Source organism: Pelodiscus sinensis, chromosome 21 (assembly GCF_049634645.1).
Source record: "Pelodiscus sinensis isolate JC-2024 chromosome 21, ASM4963464v1, whole genome shotgun sequence".
NCBI classification, from domain to species: domain Eukaryota; kingdom Metazoa; phylum Chordata; order Testudines; family Trionychidae; genus Pelodiscus; species Pelodiscus sinensis.
Genome location: NC_134731.1, coordinates 10,480,010 through 10,499,075, shown reverse-complemented (window position 1 = coordinate 10,499,075; position 19,066 = coordinate 10,480,010). Strand labels below are relative to the sequence as shown.

The 19,066-nt window shown below is 40.8% G+C and overlaps 1 protein-coding gene across 3 annotated transcripts in view; it reads left to right on the top strand.

Annotated features, from left to right (window-relative positions):
• The window catches only part of NF1 (neurofibromin 1), a 202,710-nt gene that overhangs the window by 72,601 nt on the left and 111,043 nt on the right, over window positions 1–19,066 (top strand). For 2 of the 3 annotated variants that reach the window (XM_075904829.1, XM_075904831.1), the window contains exons 22-31: window positions 651–790; window positions 1,383–1,505; window positions 2,304–2,387; window positions 3,984–4,100; window positions 4,666–4,847; window positions 4,951–5,162; window positions 6,072–6,233; window positions 8,351–8,454; window positions 10,373–10,508; window positions 17,756–17,818. In XM_075904829.1, coding sequence (XP_075760944.1) covers window positions 651–790; window positions 1,383–1,505; window positions 2,304–2,387; window positions 3,984–4,100; window positions 4,666–4,847; window positions 4,951–5,162; window positions 6,072–6,233; window positions 8,351–8,454; window positions 10,373–10,508; window positions 17,756–17,818 — 1,323 coding nt within the window. The remainder of the gene's footprint in view (window positions 1–650; window positions 791–1,382; window positions 1,506–2,303; window positions 2,388–3,983; window positions 4,101–4,665; window positions 4,848–4,950; window positions 5,163–6,071; window positions 6,234–8,350; window positions 8,455–10,372; window positions 10,509–17,755; window positions 17,819–19,066) is intronic. The other variant, XM_075904830.1, reaches the window with a different exon arrangement.

Here is a 19,066-nt window from a genome sequence, read left to right as displayed (position 1 = left end):
AATGAATGTTTGAAGTTGAAATCCTACACATTTAAAACTGTTCTTTTACTTCCCTTTTGAAAGCACATTAATAAAAAATTCTATGACATATATTTAATTTTTGAACTTTCCTATAAGTATAATCTTCGCAAAATGACTCTGCCTAGTCAATGATGAGTCTCACCTACTAATATTTTCATATTTTTATCATATTGAAAATATCGGCTATCTTACTCGTTCACATAGATAAATTGATACCTATATATGTATGGTTGTGTGTTTTTATGCAAAGAGCCAGAGAATTATTTATTACATGATGGAAGGTATCATGATGATATGTGTGAATAGACCGCACAATTCTTAATTTGCATTTTAAGATTCCAGACTTTATTAACCTAGCATGCTTAAATTCCTTATAAGTGTCTTTATTTTAGCCATCATCCTACTTAATAGGATTTATGTGATGGGAAAACGTTGTCTTTTACTTAAACATTTTGAGACCTGAACTCTGTTAAGTGTTGGAATTCTTTTGACTAGGTGAATGAGAACAATACCTGTGCATTAGACTTCTGCCCATTTTTAGTCACATAGGTATTTATTAATACTATGAATGTTTCATTATTTCTTTTTGTACATCACATCTAAAAAATTGACTAGTCTTTTTCCTGTAGGTTTTGTTAACTGACACCAACACACAATTTGTAGAGCAGACTATTGCTATAATGAAAAACCTGCTTGATAATCATACTGAAGGAAGCTCGGAACATCTGGGGCAAGCTAGTATAGAGACCATGATGCTGAATCTAGTTAGGTAAGATATCGATTGTTTCTACTCTGCAGAATATCATTTTTAGATTATCAAGCAGTCTCTCAACTTCCCCTTCCTCCCCCTCGTGCTATATTTGGGTTCAATAGCAGGGATGTAGAATGCTGATTAATATTCTGATTCTCAGCCCCCAGGCTTGCAGAAGTTAAAGCTATAGGGTAGCCACTCTGATTTTTGCCATGCTGTAAGGCCCACCAGTGGATTATCAAAGCTAGTGGAGCTAAGAGCTCCGCCATTCCCCATCTCCTCCCTTTCACTCCAGATCCCAGGAACATTCCTGACTCATCTCCTTCCCCTATATCTGTGGGGGTAAGCGGATGACAGTTTAGGGTGCTACAGGGCCATCTCAGTCAGCTTCCAAGATCCGCAATGACTGGTTGTACAAGTATAATTCTAGATGTAAAAAAGGGAAAATTGTCTCTCTGTCTCTGTCTCTGTCTCGCAGGAGCTTGTTATCTAGCGAGATAACTAGGTTGTGGCATAGACAAAAGTAGAAGATATTCCTGAAACGTCATCTTTCCTCCCCCAAATGCTTTGATATTTATTTATTTATTTTTATTTTTTCTGACCCTCACAGATACGTACGTGTGCTTGGAAATTTGGTGCACGCAATTCAAATAAAAACTAAACTCTGTCAACTAGTGGAGGTAATGATGGAGAGGCGAGATGACCTTTCGTTTTGCCAAGAGATGAAATTTAGGTGAGTACTAAATTAAATAATAATTCATAATTATAATAATAGACACTATGGGTGTGTCTAGACTACCTAGTTTTGTCGACAAAAGTGGACTTTTGTCAACAAAACTATACCAGCGTCTACACTACCGCTGAGTTCTGTCGACATAACGTCGACAGAACTCAGCAGTTTTGTCGACGCTGGTATACCTCATTTTACGAGGCATAACACCTTCTGTCGACAGAACTCTGTCGACAGAAGGTGTTATTGCCTGTAACATTGCGTCCAGACTATGGAGTTCTGTCGACAAAGCAGCTTGCTTTGTCGACAGAACTCAATGTGTCTGGACGCTCTTTGTCGACGGAAGTTTTGTCGACAGTATCTGTCGACAAAACTTCCGTCGTCAAAACGTGGTAGTCTAGACGTACCCTATTTGGAGTAGTATTTTTCTTGTGGAGTATAGTGGACAGGTGGGAGTCGAAGAGACCCTTCCTTACTAACTTACATAACAATACTTTCTTGTTTCTTTGTATTTAATGTAGGCCTCAATCTTGTATCTGTATCTGCTACCCTTGACCTCTACACCTGTGCAGAGTCCTCCTAAAGTCTGATAGTCGGGACTCTATGTGGGTGCAGGGTTCTCTTGGAAGTCACTGCAGAATTAGAGCTTTAACAGTAATCTACAGTTACTAAACCATGTTAATCTTTTAAGGTTTGCAGCTTAAATGTGCCTTAAATATAAAGTTTAATTAAAAACACCATCTCAAGCATCATCAACTTCGAATATTGGATACTCAGTTTTCTGTGCTGTAATACTTACAGGAACAAAATGGTTGAATATTTGACAGACTGGGTTATGGGGACATCCAACCAAGCAACAGATGAAGATGTAAAATGCCTCACGAGGTAAGAGCGATTGATACAATACGCTTTCTGAGGCTAGCTCTACACTGCAGGAAAGGGTGTGAGTCCCAGCTTACATAGACATTCTCAGGCTAGGTTTTGTCTAAGCTAGCATGCTACAAATCAGTAGTACAACTGCAGCAGTGATGCATACAAGCAGCCCCAAATGCATACCCTTAGGGTTTGGGCAGGCTTGTGCTTGGGCCAGCTAGCATGGTGGTGCTGCTACTGTTGACCACACGACCATGGCTGCCCTGCAGTTGTCAGCATGATCATTCAGATGGGAGCTAGGATGAGCATGTCTGCTCAAGCTAGTAATCACAACCCTAGCACTGCTAAAGGTGTCTCAGGGTTTGTGTATGTGTCCATTTAGTTTGTGGCAAGCTGAGGTGTGAATCTGCCACTCACTTGCCTTTTGTGGACTGACTCTGTGGATCTTGCTGACACATGAACAATGAGTTAATGGGCTTTCTGCTATTCCTCTTTCAAGTAGGAGTAGATGAGAGCAGATGAACAAACTTTTATTGCAAATCAGCAGGGTCCATGCACATGGTCTGCAGCAGACTAATGCAGAGTAGAGTCATAATGGGGCTAGATTTAGTCAGTTTAGGTGCCTAAGAAAATTCCACATCTGTATATCCCATAGCCTAGTGATTAAGGCACTCACTGAAGAGACTGGTGATCCCAGTTCAGATCCATTCTACTCATTGGGTGGATTTGAAGTGGGCATTTCCAGGGAGAAACCCTAGCCTTTGCATTAAAAGTTACGATGGAAATCCTTGTCCTTCACTCCTGGCTACTCCCGTAGTGTTTTGAGAGAGCTCACCTACAGGAGCCCAATCTGGTAGGTGTACTCTGTGTTTGTGCGATGTGAGTTACAGCCTAAAGAAAAGTGCAGAGCTCTGAACTTCAGCTTTTGGTAAAAAAGAGGAAATTATCTTAGCATTTTGTTTAAACTGTGTAACTGTCATTTTTAAGATTAAACATACAATTTTTTAAAGAAATTGTTGAAGTTTTTGAAAAAATCAGCTTACCTGTAACATGAAAGTCATCTGGACTTGCCATGATCTGTGAATAAAGCTAATGTCATTCTGAGGCCTACAGAAAGAGTGATCATGCTTTAGTTTATATGATTCATAAGTATCTGATAAATTAGATCTACATTTTTAGGAAACATAGTAAGGCTTTTAAACTCTGATTATAACCCTGAATTTGTTTTTACCAAGTCCAGGACCCTAATTCTACTCCTGTTTCATGTTTGTAGAAATACGAACAGGACAGATCCTAAGTTTGTTTTGGATATGTAGCCAAAATGAGCTACATGAAGTTAAGAGGAAATATATGTATTGCCACTTGCTGTATTTTTGGTTACTGTTTAAAAGTTTAATTATATTATAACTCACTGTCCAAAGTTGATGGACTGCTTTGTGCTGTTCAATAATAGCAGATTTTTTTAAACATATGGAGCTTTAAAAAAATAATTTAGTAAGGAGACACTTGAATTCTAGTTAGGTTTATAAATTAAAATGACTCCAGTACTCTTTAAGGAAAAGGACAGATGGGCCCTGCATAATTTAACTGTTTAATTTTTTTATTCAGAGATCTAGACCAAGCAAGTATGGAAGCAGTGGTCTCTCTTCTTGCCGGGCTTCCACTACAGCCTGAAGAAGGAGATGGTGTTGAACTGATGGAAGCCAAATCCCAATTATTTCTGAAGTAAATGGTCATTTTTAAATGTTTTCAATTATACTATTATTAAAGGCAGATACATTATTCTGTGTTACCAAGAAATTTTCTTTTTAATCTTGCAAAGGTTAATTTTTAAACAGTGAGTTGCCTCAGTATGCCCTCTGAATTTGTAAACCTTCACCTTTTAGGTTTAAGCAAACACTTGAATTTGTAAAAGCAAAAAAAAGTGGAAAGTTGTCTTTAAGTGTAACTCAGAATTACTTTTAGATTTTCATTTTATGGATGGAAGAATATGCAATATTTTAGAAAGACAATCCTATGAAATTGAATTGTCTAGTTTGAGGAATTCTCTAGGCAGGCTTTGTAATACTGCCTTTCCACCTCTCCCATCCTTTAAAAGCTGTAGTATGTAATAAACACAGTAAAATGAAAAAAAAAGAGAAAAATACCCAGAACAAGTCCAACTTAAATTTGTCAGAAATGTACAACAGAGTCATTCTATTTAATATCCTAGACTAATCTGCTAGAAGTGTCTTGATTCTGTAAAATTTATCTCGCTGACCCAGATCTCCAAATGCTATTTTTGTTTTAGATATTTCACTCTATTTATGAACCTTCTAAATGACTGTAGTGAAGTTGAAGACGAAAGTGCACAAACAGGTGGCAGGAAGCGTGGAATGTCTCGAAGGCTGGCATCACTGCGACACTGCACTGTTCTTGCTATGTCAAATTTACTCAATGCAAATGTGGACAGTGGCCTTATGCACTCAATAGGTAAACTAGTTAGAAATAGCTATGTATGATTTACATACGAAGGCTTGAGCATTTAATTAAGAAGTATATGTCTTAAGTTTTTGTTGCGTTATTCTCTTGTTAGGCTTAGGTTATCACAAAGATCTCCAGACAAGAGCTACATTCATGGAAGTCCTCACCAAAATTCTACAGCAGGGTACAGAGTTTGATACACTAGCAGAAACTGTACTGGCAGATCGATTTGAGAGATTGGTGGAACTGGTCACTATGATGGGTGACCAAGGAGAGCTGCCAATTGCTATGGCGTTAGCCAATGTAGTGCCTTGTTCGCAGTGGGTAAGTTAATTCATGCATCCATTTATGTGATGTTTGTTAACCCTGAGTGAATTTTGTTTTGTGAGGTGTAACTTGCCTGTTTCAGAAAGTCATACGTAAGACTTGTAATAATTAAACTTACTGCTCTAATGTAATGATGATGTTGCAAGGAAAAAAAAATCTACTAAGACCTGAAGAGCTGAGGTTGTCCTATTATGTCTGTGTTGTAATTCATGGCCTTTTTCTCAGAGGGTTCTAAAACTGGAATTGGGTTTGCTTTGCTGAGAGCTTTAGTTCAACTAAAGCATTGTAATATATTTTAAAAGAATACTTGAAAAAGTAATTAGCCTATAATTGTAAAATGGTTCCTTCTTGGCCTCTAATGGGAATCAGAGTGGGGACTGTTGTGTATTTGAACTGTAATACTAGAGTAGGCCTGTGTTTTCATAACCTAATGTGCTTTTTCCCTGTTCTTAGTAGTACTGTATTATATAGTGGGTGAATCTTCCATCTTGGTTCATCATAGACTCACAAATGAGCTGGGTTTTTGGAACATATTAAAAACCTACCATTATAGCATGAGATGATGTGGTACTTGAGGAGAGATTTAGAAATAAAATTAGAATTGGGGAATGGGATGAGTACACATTAGGGTTTATTTGCAAGATTTAACAGGGGAGTTCATGGCTAGACCATGTTTCAGCCTATGTTGTACAAATTTTAATGTGCTCAAATATTTCAAAACAGTACAAACTCCTACATGGAAGAAAAGATTTAACGCAAGCAAAAATACTTGAGATGCAAATGATCATTGTCGTCTTTTTTCTAGTGAAGGATACATTAACATTAGAAATGTTTTAAAGGAAGTGGTTTCACAATCCAGTCTCTTTACTGCTCTGACACACTAACCTCTTTATTCTGCTCCTTAAGGATGAGTTAGCTCGTGTCCTGGTCACCCTCTTTGACTCCAGGCACTTGCTCTATCAGCTGCTTTGGAACATGTTTTCTAAGGAAGTGGAACTGGCAGATTCCATGCAGACTCTTTTCAGGGGAAATAGCTTGGCCAGTAAAATAATGACTTTCTGTTTTAAGGTAAGTTTTTGTCTTTTTCAGTTCCTTTTATAAGACTCTTTTGAAGAATGAAAGACTAACAGGAAAAAGTATTAACTTAGAAATGTGAGACTGCAGTTGGATTACATTACCAAAATCTGAGCAATTGAAATAGATAATTAAAAATAATATGGTGCTCTCCGGTCACCAGAATTAAGTTAACAATAACCTGGTGGTTGTATTTGTCTACATAATCCCAAACAGCTTTTGAAAGTTCATCAAGATTCCATGCAGTTATTTTTATAAAGATACTATAGGTTGAACCTCTCTAGTCCGGCAACATCCAGCCCCCAGGCTGCCCCTGGCCTGCAGCACTCTCCTCCATCCCTTGCAGCCTGCAGGCTATCTGCAGGGGGGAGGAAAAATGGTTCTGGGGGCTGCCTTTGCAGCCACCCATGATCTACTGGCTGCCCCCTGGTGAGGAAGGGCTCCAAGGGGCTGTCCCCAGTGCCCCCTTTGCCTGCCCCCATGACCTACAGCTTCAGAGGGTAGCCGAGTTAAGCTATCTGTGGGAGGGAAGGGCAGATTTCTGGGGACTGGCCTCAGCCTCTAGCAGTCTCCTCCTCTTCCCCCCTCTCCCCGCCCAGTGGTCTGCAGCCTGTGGGGAGGAGGTTCCAGGGGCTGGCTCTGGCCTGCAGCAACCTCCCAATGGCCTGCAGACTCCCCGCTGGAGTAGGGAGGGCAGAGACTGGGGGTGGGTGGGTGGGTGGGTTTGGGTTGATCCTGCATGGGATTGGACTCGATGCCTCCTGAGGTCTCTTCTGACCCTATGAATCTTGTGTTCCAGAAGTGATCTATGAAGTACAAAGATTAACTTTGAATTATTCTGTCATACCCATATCTGATGGATTTAAAAACTTTTTATTAAAACTAAGACAAAGCTAGACTTTTTTTTTTTTTAAACTGGTTGCTGTTTTATCAGCAGTCTGGTTTAAAAAGGTATGGAACTGTCTGTTTCCTTAACTTGTTCAAGAAACATTTCTTCCCTCTGTGCATTCAATTTATAAGAAGAATCCTTTGGTACCCAAGTTGCATAGATATTTCTTCTATTACAGCAGTGATGGCAAACTTGGTATTTTTTTGGTACATAGCAAATAACTTTTAAGTTAGGAGGATGTGGTCTTAAAAAAATGTCTAGCACTTATACATAAGAAAAGGAATGGTATTTCTTAGATACTGATTTGAAAGCTTGTTAATTTGCTTTACTTCTAAAGTTTAATGTCGCACATAATATTTAATGTATTTGCATATACGCATAAACTTTTCCAGCAGAAAGGTGATAATTCTAAAGTATTTTTCATATTTCTGAAGCATATGTTTGCTTGTGTGTTTAGGTTTCAAGCTATGAGAATTATAATCTCAGAGAATATCATATATATATATATATATATATATATCTCCCCCAATGTCTGTGACTCCGTAACGCTGTAGCGTTAGGTGTTGCCTCTGGGAGGCACTGTTGCCTCCTGCTGTGGCGCTCGGCGAAGGGAGGCAGGGCGGTGATGTGCTGTGTGACAGAGGCTCCATGCCCCGCCCCCTGGCTGTGAACAGACCCTGGCAGGAGGGGAGGGAGAGGTGGAGGACAACTGGGAGGCTGCAGGATCAATGCTGGGGTGAAGGGAAACGGTGCAGGGTGGCAGCTGGAGCTCATAGGCAGCCACTTAGCTGACCTGCCACGTGGGAGCAAGTGGCACAAACAGCCATTTGGGCTCCACGCTCCTCATGCAGGAGGAGGAGAAGAGAAAGAGAGAGTGAGAGGCAGGAGGAGGGGAAGAGAAAAAGAGATGGAGAGGCAGGAGAGCTGAAAGCGAGAGAGGGGGAGGCAGGAGGAGGAGGGGAGAGAGTGAGACACGTAGCGAGAGACCGGAGGCTCAGGAGAGAAGACAGAGATAGAAAGGGAATAGGACATGGAGGAGAGACCTGAAAATCCCGTTTTATGATGGGCTAATTGGCTGGTATTTTAAGATTCGTAGTTTGTACGAACTTAATTAGATGCTGGAATAAAATAGTGCGTTAAGCTTGACATACACAATATTGGAATATACTCTTGTGCTTTGTGTTATGCTGGACTAGCCACATACTCTCTCTATTCTGCATAGGTATATGGTGCTACATATCTACAGAAGCTCTTGGAACCTTTATTAAGGACTGTGATCACATCCTCTGAATGGCAGCATGTCAGCTTTGAGGTGGATCCTACAAGGTTTGAAATATAGAAAAAGTTCACACATGATTTATAAACTTTTTCTCATCCAGACAGGATTCATTTTCATTTAATGCAAAAAATTTTCCTCTTTTTCTGCGGTTTTGTTTGCCTCCCTCCTTCAGTTATATAGACACACATGCACAAACTGACTTCTGTATAGCCAGGGAGAACTAGGCTGGGATCTCCCAGACTCCAGTTCTGCCACATATTTGCTTCGGCCATGGAGAGAAAAGGGAGAAGATCTGTTCTCCTTCTCCACCACTGTTCCATATTCGCCACTGAATATAGACTAGGAAGAATCAGGCCTGAAATATGACTCTTGCCTGTACCATTGCAGATGGCCTGCTCTAACCCAGTGTTTCCCAGCTTTTTTTAACTGGGGACCGGCAAACCCATTCACAAACTGTTGTAACTGCTCATTTGCATATTTGCATATTAATTGTGCAAATAATGAATATGTGAATATGCAAATATAATGTTACTGGTTTGCCAAAACCCTGGCCCTAGAGCTCCCCCAGTGCCAGCCTTAACCCCTGTAGTCCTCCCTCCCGCCACTGCACCCAACCTCCCCAGAGTTCCCCAGTGCTGCCATCCTCCCCCCCGCCCTCCCCCCCAACCTCTTAGAGGTCCCTAGCATTAGTCCTGGTCCTGAAGCACCCAGTGCCTTCCCTGCCCCCCTCACCTAGTCCTGCACTGTCTCCGAGCTGCCAGTGGGGTAGTGCTGCCCGGGTTACAGCTGCTCTAAGGCTGCTGAGCTGAGCTCCGTGCAGCCCTCCCGCCACGCAGCAAAAGCGCTCTTCTGTGGCTGGGAAGAGACCCCGCTCCTGTCCAGCGCTGGTTGGCTCAGAGGCGGGGCAGGACATGCCTCTTCCAGCAGCTGCGATGGCAGTGGTGAACCTCATCCCGGCCCCCAGAGCCGTGGCGGCCCAACAGAAAGCTCAGCCCAGCACCTAACCCATTGAACCTGTTGCCCAGTTCACATGGAGTCTTTTACTTTTTATGTGGCCTACTTTGTCTTCATTACTCCCAGGTCTTCTCAGGGTTTATACTAAATGGCTAGATTATTTTATAGTTGTTTTTTTCTAACTCTCTTCTGTAAGTCTCCCTATTTGTTTTATATTACACTAGCTAAAATAGCTTTATCAGGGACAGGCACATGTGGCTGGAACCCTCAGCACGGAGCAGCCCTCACCCACTCAAAGCAACTGGCGACTCTATGTGCCTCTACACCGGCCAATGAGAACTGAGAGATTATTCTGGGAGTGGAGACAGCAAAACCTCCACTCCCTCCTTAGCATGCAGTGCAGAGATCCATGTGGAGTGAACAGCCAGCTGTTTTGAGCGGCCTGGGGCTGCAGTAGGCAGGGTGTACCTGAGGGCCCTGCTAGACTGCTGGCCAAACCCTCTGCACCCCCTCTCTTGCCCACAACTCCTTCCCAGACCCTGCACCCCTTCCTACACTCCTACCAAGGCCAGAATCCCCTCCTGGACCCTGCACCACAATGCCCTGGCCCAGGTCACAGCCCTTTCCTTCACCCGAAATCCCTCTCAGATCTCATACCCTCTCCTGCATCCCAGTCCCCTACCCTAAGCTCCCTTCTGCACCTAACCTCTATCTGACACCCCCTCCATAGAAAAGTATAGCTCTTGACCACTTACCAAAAGCTTGGAGTGGGTTCCCCTATCAAAAATTGTCTGCCTTTTATATTCATATCTTTGACTTTGGGAAGTGATAAATGACCACATTTATAAATACCCCATTCTGCCTGCATGAAATAACATATCTGTAGCTATCTCAATAACTGCTTGAACTTTCAATAAAACCATGATCCTAACAAAACTTGTTACATATGCAAATCTTAAAGTGCAAACAATAACATTTTGAAAGATTTTCATACATGTGGGTGTGTTGCAGATTGGAGCATGCAGAAAGTCTTGAAGACAACCAGCGGAGTCTCCTGCAGATGACTGAGAAATTCTTCCATGCAATCATTAATTCCTCTGCTGAATTTCCACCCCAGCTTCGCAGTGTGTGCCATTGTCTGTATCAGGTATGCCTGCCATTGAGGTTTAAATCTTTAGAGCCTAAATTTCATTGTAGCGGTCAGAACCTCTGGTTTAAAACATTATTGAATGCCATTGGCCAATAAAAAGGTGGTACAAGCATTTCTTTCTTAAAACTGTTTTTAGGGGTTTGTGTAGTTTAATTCTCCAAACTGAATCTCAGCATATATATCCTTAATTTAGGGAATGAAAAGTGTTTGTGAGCGGCCTGGCAGACCTGTGGTAATGCAACTCTGAATTCACAGCTGAGCACCCTGACCTAATTAGGGTGGGGATTATCATGTCTTGCTCTAATTCCTCCGCAAGGAGAGTAACTCCATAGCATTGCTTAATTGAGGGGTCAGCAACCTTTCGGGGTGGAGTGCCGAGATTTGATTTATTCGCCTCTATGTATGGTTCCAAGTGCCGATGATGCTTTTTGAAGTCAATAGTCCTACTTACAGCAGCTTCATTAATAAATAAATTAAGATGCAGATCTTACCTTTTAGTGCAGGTGTTGGCAACCTTTCAGAAATAGCGTACCAAGATTTAACTTAGTCATGGATCTGTGTTCTGGGGGAAGGAAAGGGGAGAGTCAAGGGCAAGCTGGGTATGATGACTTTATTTTCTAAACCAGCTTCAGCTAGGGAGAATGGTTTAATTTAAATTATTAAACAGATTAAGCATTTTAACTTTCTCATGTTAGTTTATCAAACTTCATTTAAAATAAAGTAAAATATTATGTCCAACACAAAAGGTTTAAATGTTTTCTTTATTTATGGCAGGGGAAGGGGGAACCTTTTTGGGGTCAGGGGTCACTGACCCACAGAAAAATCAGTTGGGGACCACACAAGTGAGAAGCAAAAAAAAAAAACTCCTCCAAAACCTCCCAGTCTCCAAGTTGCAGGGTCTGGGTCAGGGGTAGAGTGCAGAAGCAGGACTGGGAGTAGGGTGTCTGGCTAGGTAAAAGAAGCAGGAGCAAGGGAGGGTGTAGTGTGGGGCCAGAAAAGAGGGTGCAGGCACAGATGAGGGTGTCAGAGCGAGCCGGGGGTGCCGGGTCTTCTAGGGGGAGGCAAGTGAGGGGACTGGAGTGTGTGTAGGAGGGTTTGGGCATGAGGGGGGACCTTACCTGGCTTCGTGCCCCCTTGCAGCAATGGCCGCAGTTACTCTGTCCCGGCCGCCCCGGAGGTAGGCCCCACTGCCAGGGCCCACGTGGTCCAGGGCCACCCCAGAGGCCCGTTGCCACTGTGGTCTGAGGCTGGTCCCGGAGGCCAGAGTTGCCGCTGCCACATGGTCCCAGGTTGGCCCCAGACCGCGTGGCCATGGCAGCGGCACCTCCAGTCTCAGCAGAGGCGCCGCTGAAGAACATCAGCCCCACCACTGCCTCCTCCCACCGCAGCCTAACCTGCTGCAGGGAGGAGGGAGTGCTCTCCAGCAGCAGTATGGGGGAGGAGGTGCAGGGCTGAGGCTCTTCAGCGGCACCTTGGCCGAGATCGGAGGTGCTGCTGCCGCTGCCACATGGTCCTGGGTTGGCCCCAGACCGCATGGCAGCAGCAGCTCTGACCTCCGGGACCGGCCCTGGACCATGTGGGCCGCAGAAGCGGAGCCTTCCCGTGTGCCACTGAAAATCAACTTGCGTTCCATAAGCAGCACGTGTGCCATAGGTTGCTGACCCCGGGTTAGTTACAGAGATAAAAGGGCAGCTGTTGTTGCTGGATGTGTACAGTGGAACCTTTGAGGGTAAGGCAACAAACAGGAAAAGTCTGGCAGGCGTGGAGGAAGATAAATAAGTTGTTGTGAATTTAATAGCAGTATATACATATACTTTATGTATCTGGAGCCACTGCCCCTATATAAAGTCCATTTAGCTAATAAACTGTGTACTCTACATAATAGTATCTTTAAAAGGTCATAGGTATTAGCTGCAAAAATACAAGAGCTATTAAAAAAACCTGCTTGGTCACTTACTTTAAATAGTTGTCTTCAGTCCTCTCCTTAAGTACCGTGAGAGCATAAACTAATCTTTCAAGTAAAACATAACCATGTTTCTGTTCCAATAAAAAGCCTCTAACAACTATTATCCTCGTTAGTTTTGTGGAAATATTACTTATTTATCAGATAAGAAATGACCAGAACTAGCACTTCAAAATGTTCTTTGAGTCACTTTATTGTGAAGCTGGTTAAAATGGAAAATAGCACACAGGCATCACAGTTTGAGGGTCTCTTCCTGTAATGTTATTTTATGCAAAAGTTTTATTAATTTTGTAGAGGAGCTTTCAGGTCGGGGTTTTTGTTCATTCCCGTCATTTAAAATAACTTTCAGAGTCCAAACTGATGTGGCATCAATAAGTTTGTTTACATTATTTCAAGTGGCATATCAGCCTGAAATGCTAATGGCAATATGTTGGTAGAGAGTAATCTTAGGATGCATCATGCGCCTCGCACAGGGGTGAGTAATAATTTTTTATAGGAGGCAACGCTAAGTTTTTGGTAAGTGGTCAGAGGCTTCACTTTTCTGTGGAGGGTCTGTGGAGTCTGGGACAGAGGTTGGATGCAGAAGGGAGCTTGGGGTAAGGGACTGGGATGCAAGAGAGGGTGTGGGGTCTGAGACGTTTGAGTGAAGGGAAGGGGCTGTGATCTGGGGCAGAGGGTATCAGTGCGGGAGAGAATTCTGACCTGGGATAGGAGTGTAGGAGGGGGTGAAAGGTCTGGAGAGAATTGTGACCTGGTACAGGCGGGAGGAGAGGGTACAGAAGGTTTGGTTGTGATTTTTGGGAAGGGGATTGGGATGCAGGTTCAAGAGAGGGGTATGGATGCAGGGGGTATTCACACATTGTCCCCACCTCCAGCAAAATCTCTCAGCTCCCATTGGCTGGTTTCTGACCAATAGGAGCGGAGAGATTTTGCTAGCATGCGAATGAATGCGGATAATTGCAGTTCATATTTGGGGATGCGGATACGAATTTTGTATCCGTACAGGGCTTTACCCCTCTCATCAAGCACTTTCTGAAATATTTCCCTACGCTTTTACACACGATGATATCTATATAAGGCAAATGCCTTTAAATGGCAGCAACATATGTTCTTCAGATCTGAGTGTACTCATATACTAAATTTTCGAGATGTGATGCAAAAAAAGAGGGACAAATAAAGAATAAGATAATGCAAAAACTGAGACCCCATTTGCAATGACTTTTGTGATGAAGCAAAATATAGCAAAGAATTGATCCTGCTTCGCAACTTGTGGAAAAGGTGAAAATATAGTTTTTCATAGCAAATAACCCTTTAAGTTACAGGATAACGCATTTTCTTGAGCCATTTGTGTGTAATAAAAGGATTCCATATATATTTGCAGATCAAAGCTACTGCATTGCTGTTTTCTACTAATTGAGCAGTCCTTTTATAAATATAATTTCTTAAGCTTTTGAGATTAATACTCTACAAGCAATGCATTGTTTTTGGTATTTATTGAAAATAGGAATTCCTGAAGATTTAGACATCCAAAACAAATTGAATAGAGATTTTTATTTTTTAACTTTCTAGTCACAGATCTTTAAAATGCCAAAGAAGGGGGGTAAAGAGAAATATATCTTTATCTATTTCACAGTCAAGTCATTGAAGGATACTGCTAATCAACTATTACCTTTGCATGAGTCTAGATCTACAAAAATAACATGTGCCTAAGATATAAAACAGTCTTATTGTTCATTTTTTCCCCCCTCTGTCTGGTGGTGGTGGTAGGAGTTTGCATCCAGTGGTGTGTGAGGGGCTGATAGGCAGGTTTCGTTTCAAGATAAAACAGATAGATACTGCTTCATAGATGTTCCATCTGAGCATTATCAGTTGACTATTTTACATTAAACCTTGATTACTTCAGTTACTTGTCATTATTTCCGCTGGTCTCTCTGAACAAGTTTTTTTGTATCTTGTGTCTCTGAACCAGTTTTTTTACATGCTGTTACTAGAATATTTTCAAATCTATTTCTATTTCAACAGTATTTTGTTAAGTTATATATATTTGTGTACAAAAGTATTTTAATTTTAATTCCGTGGCTGCTGGAATACATACATTGAGGTATTGCCTAAGAAAATCCTACAGAAGGCTACTAAAGAACATTTTTACTTCTCACTTTTTAAAGCATTGATGTATCAACTAGGTTGCTCTTGGAACCAAGTGTCTCATTAGACTCTGCCAAACTACTACAAATGAGATTAATTGAAAAAATACAATACTAAGATCAGTCTTCATCTGGCAATTGAGGAGTACTTAAGGTTTTTGAACAGTCTTCTGTCTTCAGCCTGAAGTAAATAAGTCTTGATCCTGAATTTGTTCTGTGAATAGCTTTATGCTTACATTTCATTGCCTATTGTCTCCCACTTTCAACTTCTTACCCTAAATGTTTGCTTTAGCAAAATGTTCACTAGCTTGTTCCCTTACATTTAAGTACTAGAGAAATGGTGGCCAAGATTAAAGAAATGTGATTGTTTGAACAGTCATTCTTTGTTGCGTTATATAACTCTACTTTTAGAGGTTCCGTGATTCATATTTAACACTCCTCCCCCCCCCCTGCATAAAAATTTGGTTGGGAAAGAATAAAACATTATACAATAATTTTGGTTGGGAAAGAGCAAAACAATTCTTTAAGTAATCTCATAAAATCCCTAAAGGACTTTGCCATCTCCCAGCATGAAATGTGTTCAATCTTGCAAATGGGACTAATTTTGCAGAGGTTTTTGGGGGTGATAAATGTGGTCACAAAAATAGATGTGCAGAAAATACTAATCAGAATTCATTCTGAAAATGAATCGCCTTCAGTTAATGCAAAAATCTCATTAAAACAGAGGTAATTTGGATATTAGGGACTACACTGGATAGCATTTGGGGTAATAAGAGTAAAATTCGTGAAACAAGGTATTTCGTTGCCAAACCAGTGTTTTTCAACCTTTATTTAAAAAAAAAAAAAGTACCCCTTTAAAAAAAATAGTACCCCCAGACCGTCCCTCCTCCCCACCCCCCAACCCAATGCACCCACCCCTCCTCCAGAGCCAGAGTGGTGGGCTGGTAGTAATGTGTGTCTCCTGATTCAGCCACCCTTCCCACTGGAGCACCATGGGGAGGCTGCTGGAGAGGAAATTAACTAGGAGAGGTGGCCACAGAAGTGATTCGCGCCCCCCGCCCCACCCCGCCCAACTCATCTCCCAACTTGGAACTGCGCCAGGTCTCACCGGAGCCGTCACAACCGCAACCATGTGCTTTTCCCACCAGCGCTGGGACGTGTGCACAGAGCGACTGCTAACATCTGGGTGCGTGGCTTCGAACATTCAATTTGACAGGCACATGCAGCTGCCCTCTCCCCGGTCCCCGGGATTTTGCAAGGCAAAATCCCGGATACTTTTTGCCTGGTTGCACTTGTGTTGATGTACCAACCAGACTTCTCTTGCGTACCCCCTAAGGGTACGTGTACCACAGGTTGAGAAACACTGATCTAAACTAATTTGTTAAGCCTCTGGTGATTATGGTGGTTAGTACACATGCTCATTCATTGTCAGGTAACTTATTCCATAGATGGTTGTGTAAGATAGGAAGACAAGAGTAAACTTAGTCAACATACCGTTACCAAAGAGCACTGTTTTGTCTGTGTAAAGGACCAGTGATTTTTTCTTAAGAAATGATCATGGGTTTCTGATTTGATACAGAAATTCATTCCCTAATGCACAGCGTGTATAGCAGTATCTATTTCTGAAATTAGCACTAGTAAATATATAGGACAGAAATTTCGGCTGACATACCAATGTGAAAATAGTTTTATTAGTAGGTAGATCTTGTGTTGAACTGATCATGCATGGTACAGCAGTTCTCAACCTGTTTACTATTGTGGGCTGCATATGCAGCTCTCTTTTATGTGGGCCGCATCCATACAACACATATACTGCTTATATGACCCTGAGGATGTCGCTTGGACTGCAGCTGTATGCTGAGTGGCTTGTAAGCATCCCACACATTGAACCACTCTGCTAGAAGATAAATATGAAGGGGACTGGAGATAAAATCTTTGTATTCATTTCTACCATTTTTCTTTTATAGGATGTTACACAGACTTTATGGTGTTTACTGGAGCCTTGCAGTGGGACTGGAATCCTGCAGGACCCATTGCCATAATAGCAGGAGGGGGTGTCTGTATTGAGGGATGGGATCCCATGGGTTCCACAGGACCTGCTGCTATAATAGTGGAGGAGTTGTTGTAGGGCAGGACAGGAACAGAATTAAAAACAGTCCCATGCAAGTCTCTAGCGCCTACTTGAATTATGACTTGTATTATTTCTTTTTTTAAAAGAGTGCATTGTAAGCTTTCTTGTAACAAAATTCCAAATTCTCGTGTGGCATGTTTCCTCCTTAATGCTATCTTACTGTAATCTGATGGTTACTCCTGCTTTATTCCAGATAGTTAGTCTCTGCTATTGTGGAGAATGTGGCTTTTATTCTCAGGGTGAAGTTCACCCCTGTGCAGAGGGAACCTTACACAAGGTCTCTGCTCCATTGTCTGACTTAATTCATAGTGTGAGGTGATGCATAGGCCTTCGGTCGTCCCTGTTGACCAGGGATGAATTTAAAAAATAGACGTGGTCAAGTCAAAACTCTTGAATTTTCAGTCTGTAGCAATGTATGCATAGACCTGCTGGTTTTCTCAGTCTTTATTCACAGAAATTTTCTGTGCCATATTAAGCATCCATTTAAAAATAATTTAAACCATGATTGTGATCCATTTATGTTGAGAAAATGACAAATATGAATCATGCTAAATTGAAGGACACACAGAGAAACATGGGAAGATTTAAACCTAATAATTATTTTAAAAAGTGAGGTAGACCTTGTAAAAGTTAAATCTTGGAAATATATTTTTAAAAGAATATTCTGGGGCATGGCAAAATATATTTTGAAAGCTGAATATAATTAATTTATGCCTGATATTGTTTATCATAAGCAAATTTAAATAGTTGGACTTTTAACCTAGCCAGAAATAGTAGAAATGATTGAAACCCAACATTTGCTTGCATTGTATTTAGTGCTTTGTGAATAGGATGTAGTAAAGTAAGTATGTGGATTAAAAACTCCATCAAACTTTAGTTTATATATTTCATTTTTTGTTACGTTTGTTACATTTTATTGTGTAATTTTATGTACAAGTCAACATTGTTTTTTGTTGCTGTATGTAGTTGGTGCTGTGACTTGTTTGTGCTCATCTCTGTTCTGTAGGCAACTTGCCACTCTCTACTGAATAAAGCTACCGTAAAAGAAAAAAAGGAAAACAAAAAATCAGTAAGTTTGGAGAACTTTTTATTAGCCATTTCTTTCAAAGCAAAAACAAAGTCTTTTGCTGTTTGTTCAGAACATCTTCACCTTTAGCCTATTTGACCTTCACTATAAAATCATTCTACTAATTCTGGCACAAAAATAGCTTTCATTTCAATTAACACTGGGACGAAGTTATATTTTAAATATTCTCTGTGTGCCTATTTGAGTCAACAAAAAGGCATATTTAACCTTAATGCTTGATGTTCAGTATTCTGATCTGTCCTTGCCACCATTTGCAGTTATAAGTAACTGGTAAAAGAAAATTACTTACTGACTTCAGGAAAATCCAGGTCTGCTTTGTTACTTTATCATGTTGGTTTGTAGATGTGAAAGTGAGAAAACTCAAGTAAACACAAATAGTGCACTGAAAAGTGGTTTTTATTTATTTTCCCTTAATTTTGCATTGTGAGTAATCAATACAATATAGCATTTGTACTTGCACAAAATGAGCACATTTCCTAAGATAAGCAACTAATAGGTTAAAGAAAATAGATTTTAAATTAACACCTTAGTATTATACTTTTGCTTTCCTTACAAGAAAACGTGTATTGATATAGTGATGTCATTGAAAGCCAAGATTTATTGTGTTTTGTGGGTATTGCAGTCTGCAAGTGTATGAACACCATGAAGAATAAGATGAATAGAGGAAGAATGCAAGTTGAGCATTTTGTCTCCCATATTTTTGCATTACTTTAGCAGAATGTTAATCATTTTAAATGTAAAAAGTGTGATCTGCAGAGGATTATTATTCTAAAAAAAATTAATCAGTGATTGATGAAGTCATGAGAATTGTGGATGGTTTGTAAGTGCAGCAAAATAGTCTTTAATATATGCTGTGTGTTAATGATATGTTTTCCATGGCATTTCAGGTGAACCAGAAGTTACATGACCACCATTCTGGGTTAAGAACATCTTTAGTAGGACTAGATTTTATATTAAAACTCTCTATTTTTTAAGGATTTCAATTTAAAATCTATTTGAAATATGTAGTCCTGGAAGAAAACAAGAGATTAAATATTCCAAAGTTTACTCTTGGAGATTTATTTCTCACAGAAGATGCAATTTACATTAAATAATGTATTATTTATTTACTACTATTTTTGAAAAATATACTACCACTCCAAATACTAAGTCTGTATAAGGCTATGTTTAAAATTTTGAATGCAAGACTAAAGGCATGTTTGAAACTTTTTGAAGGAAAAGTTTTGTAAT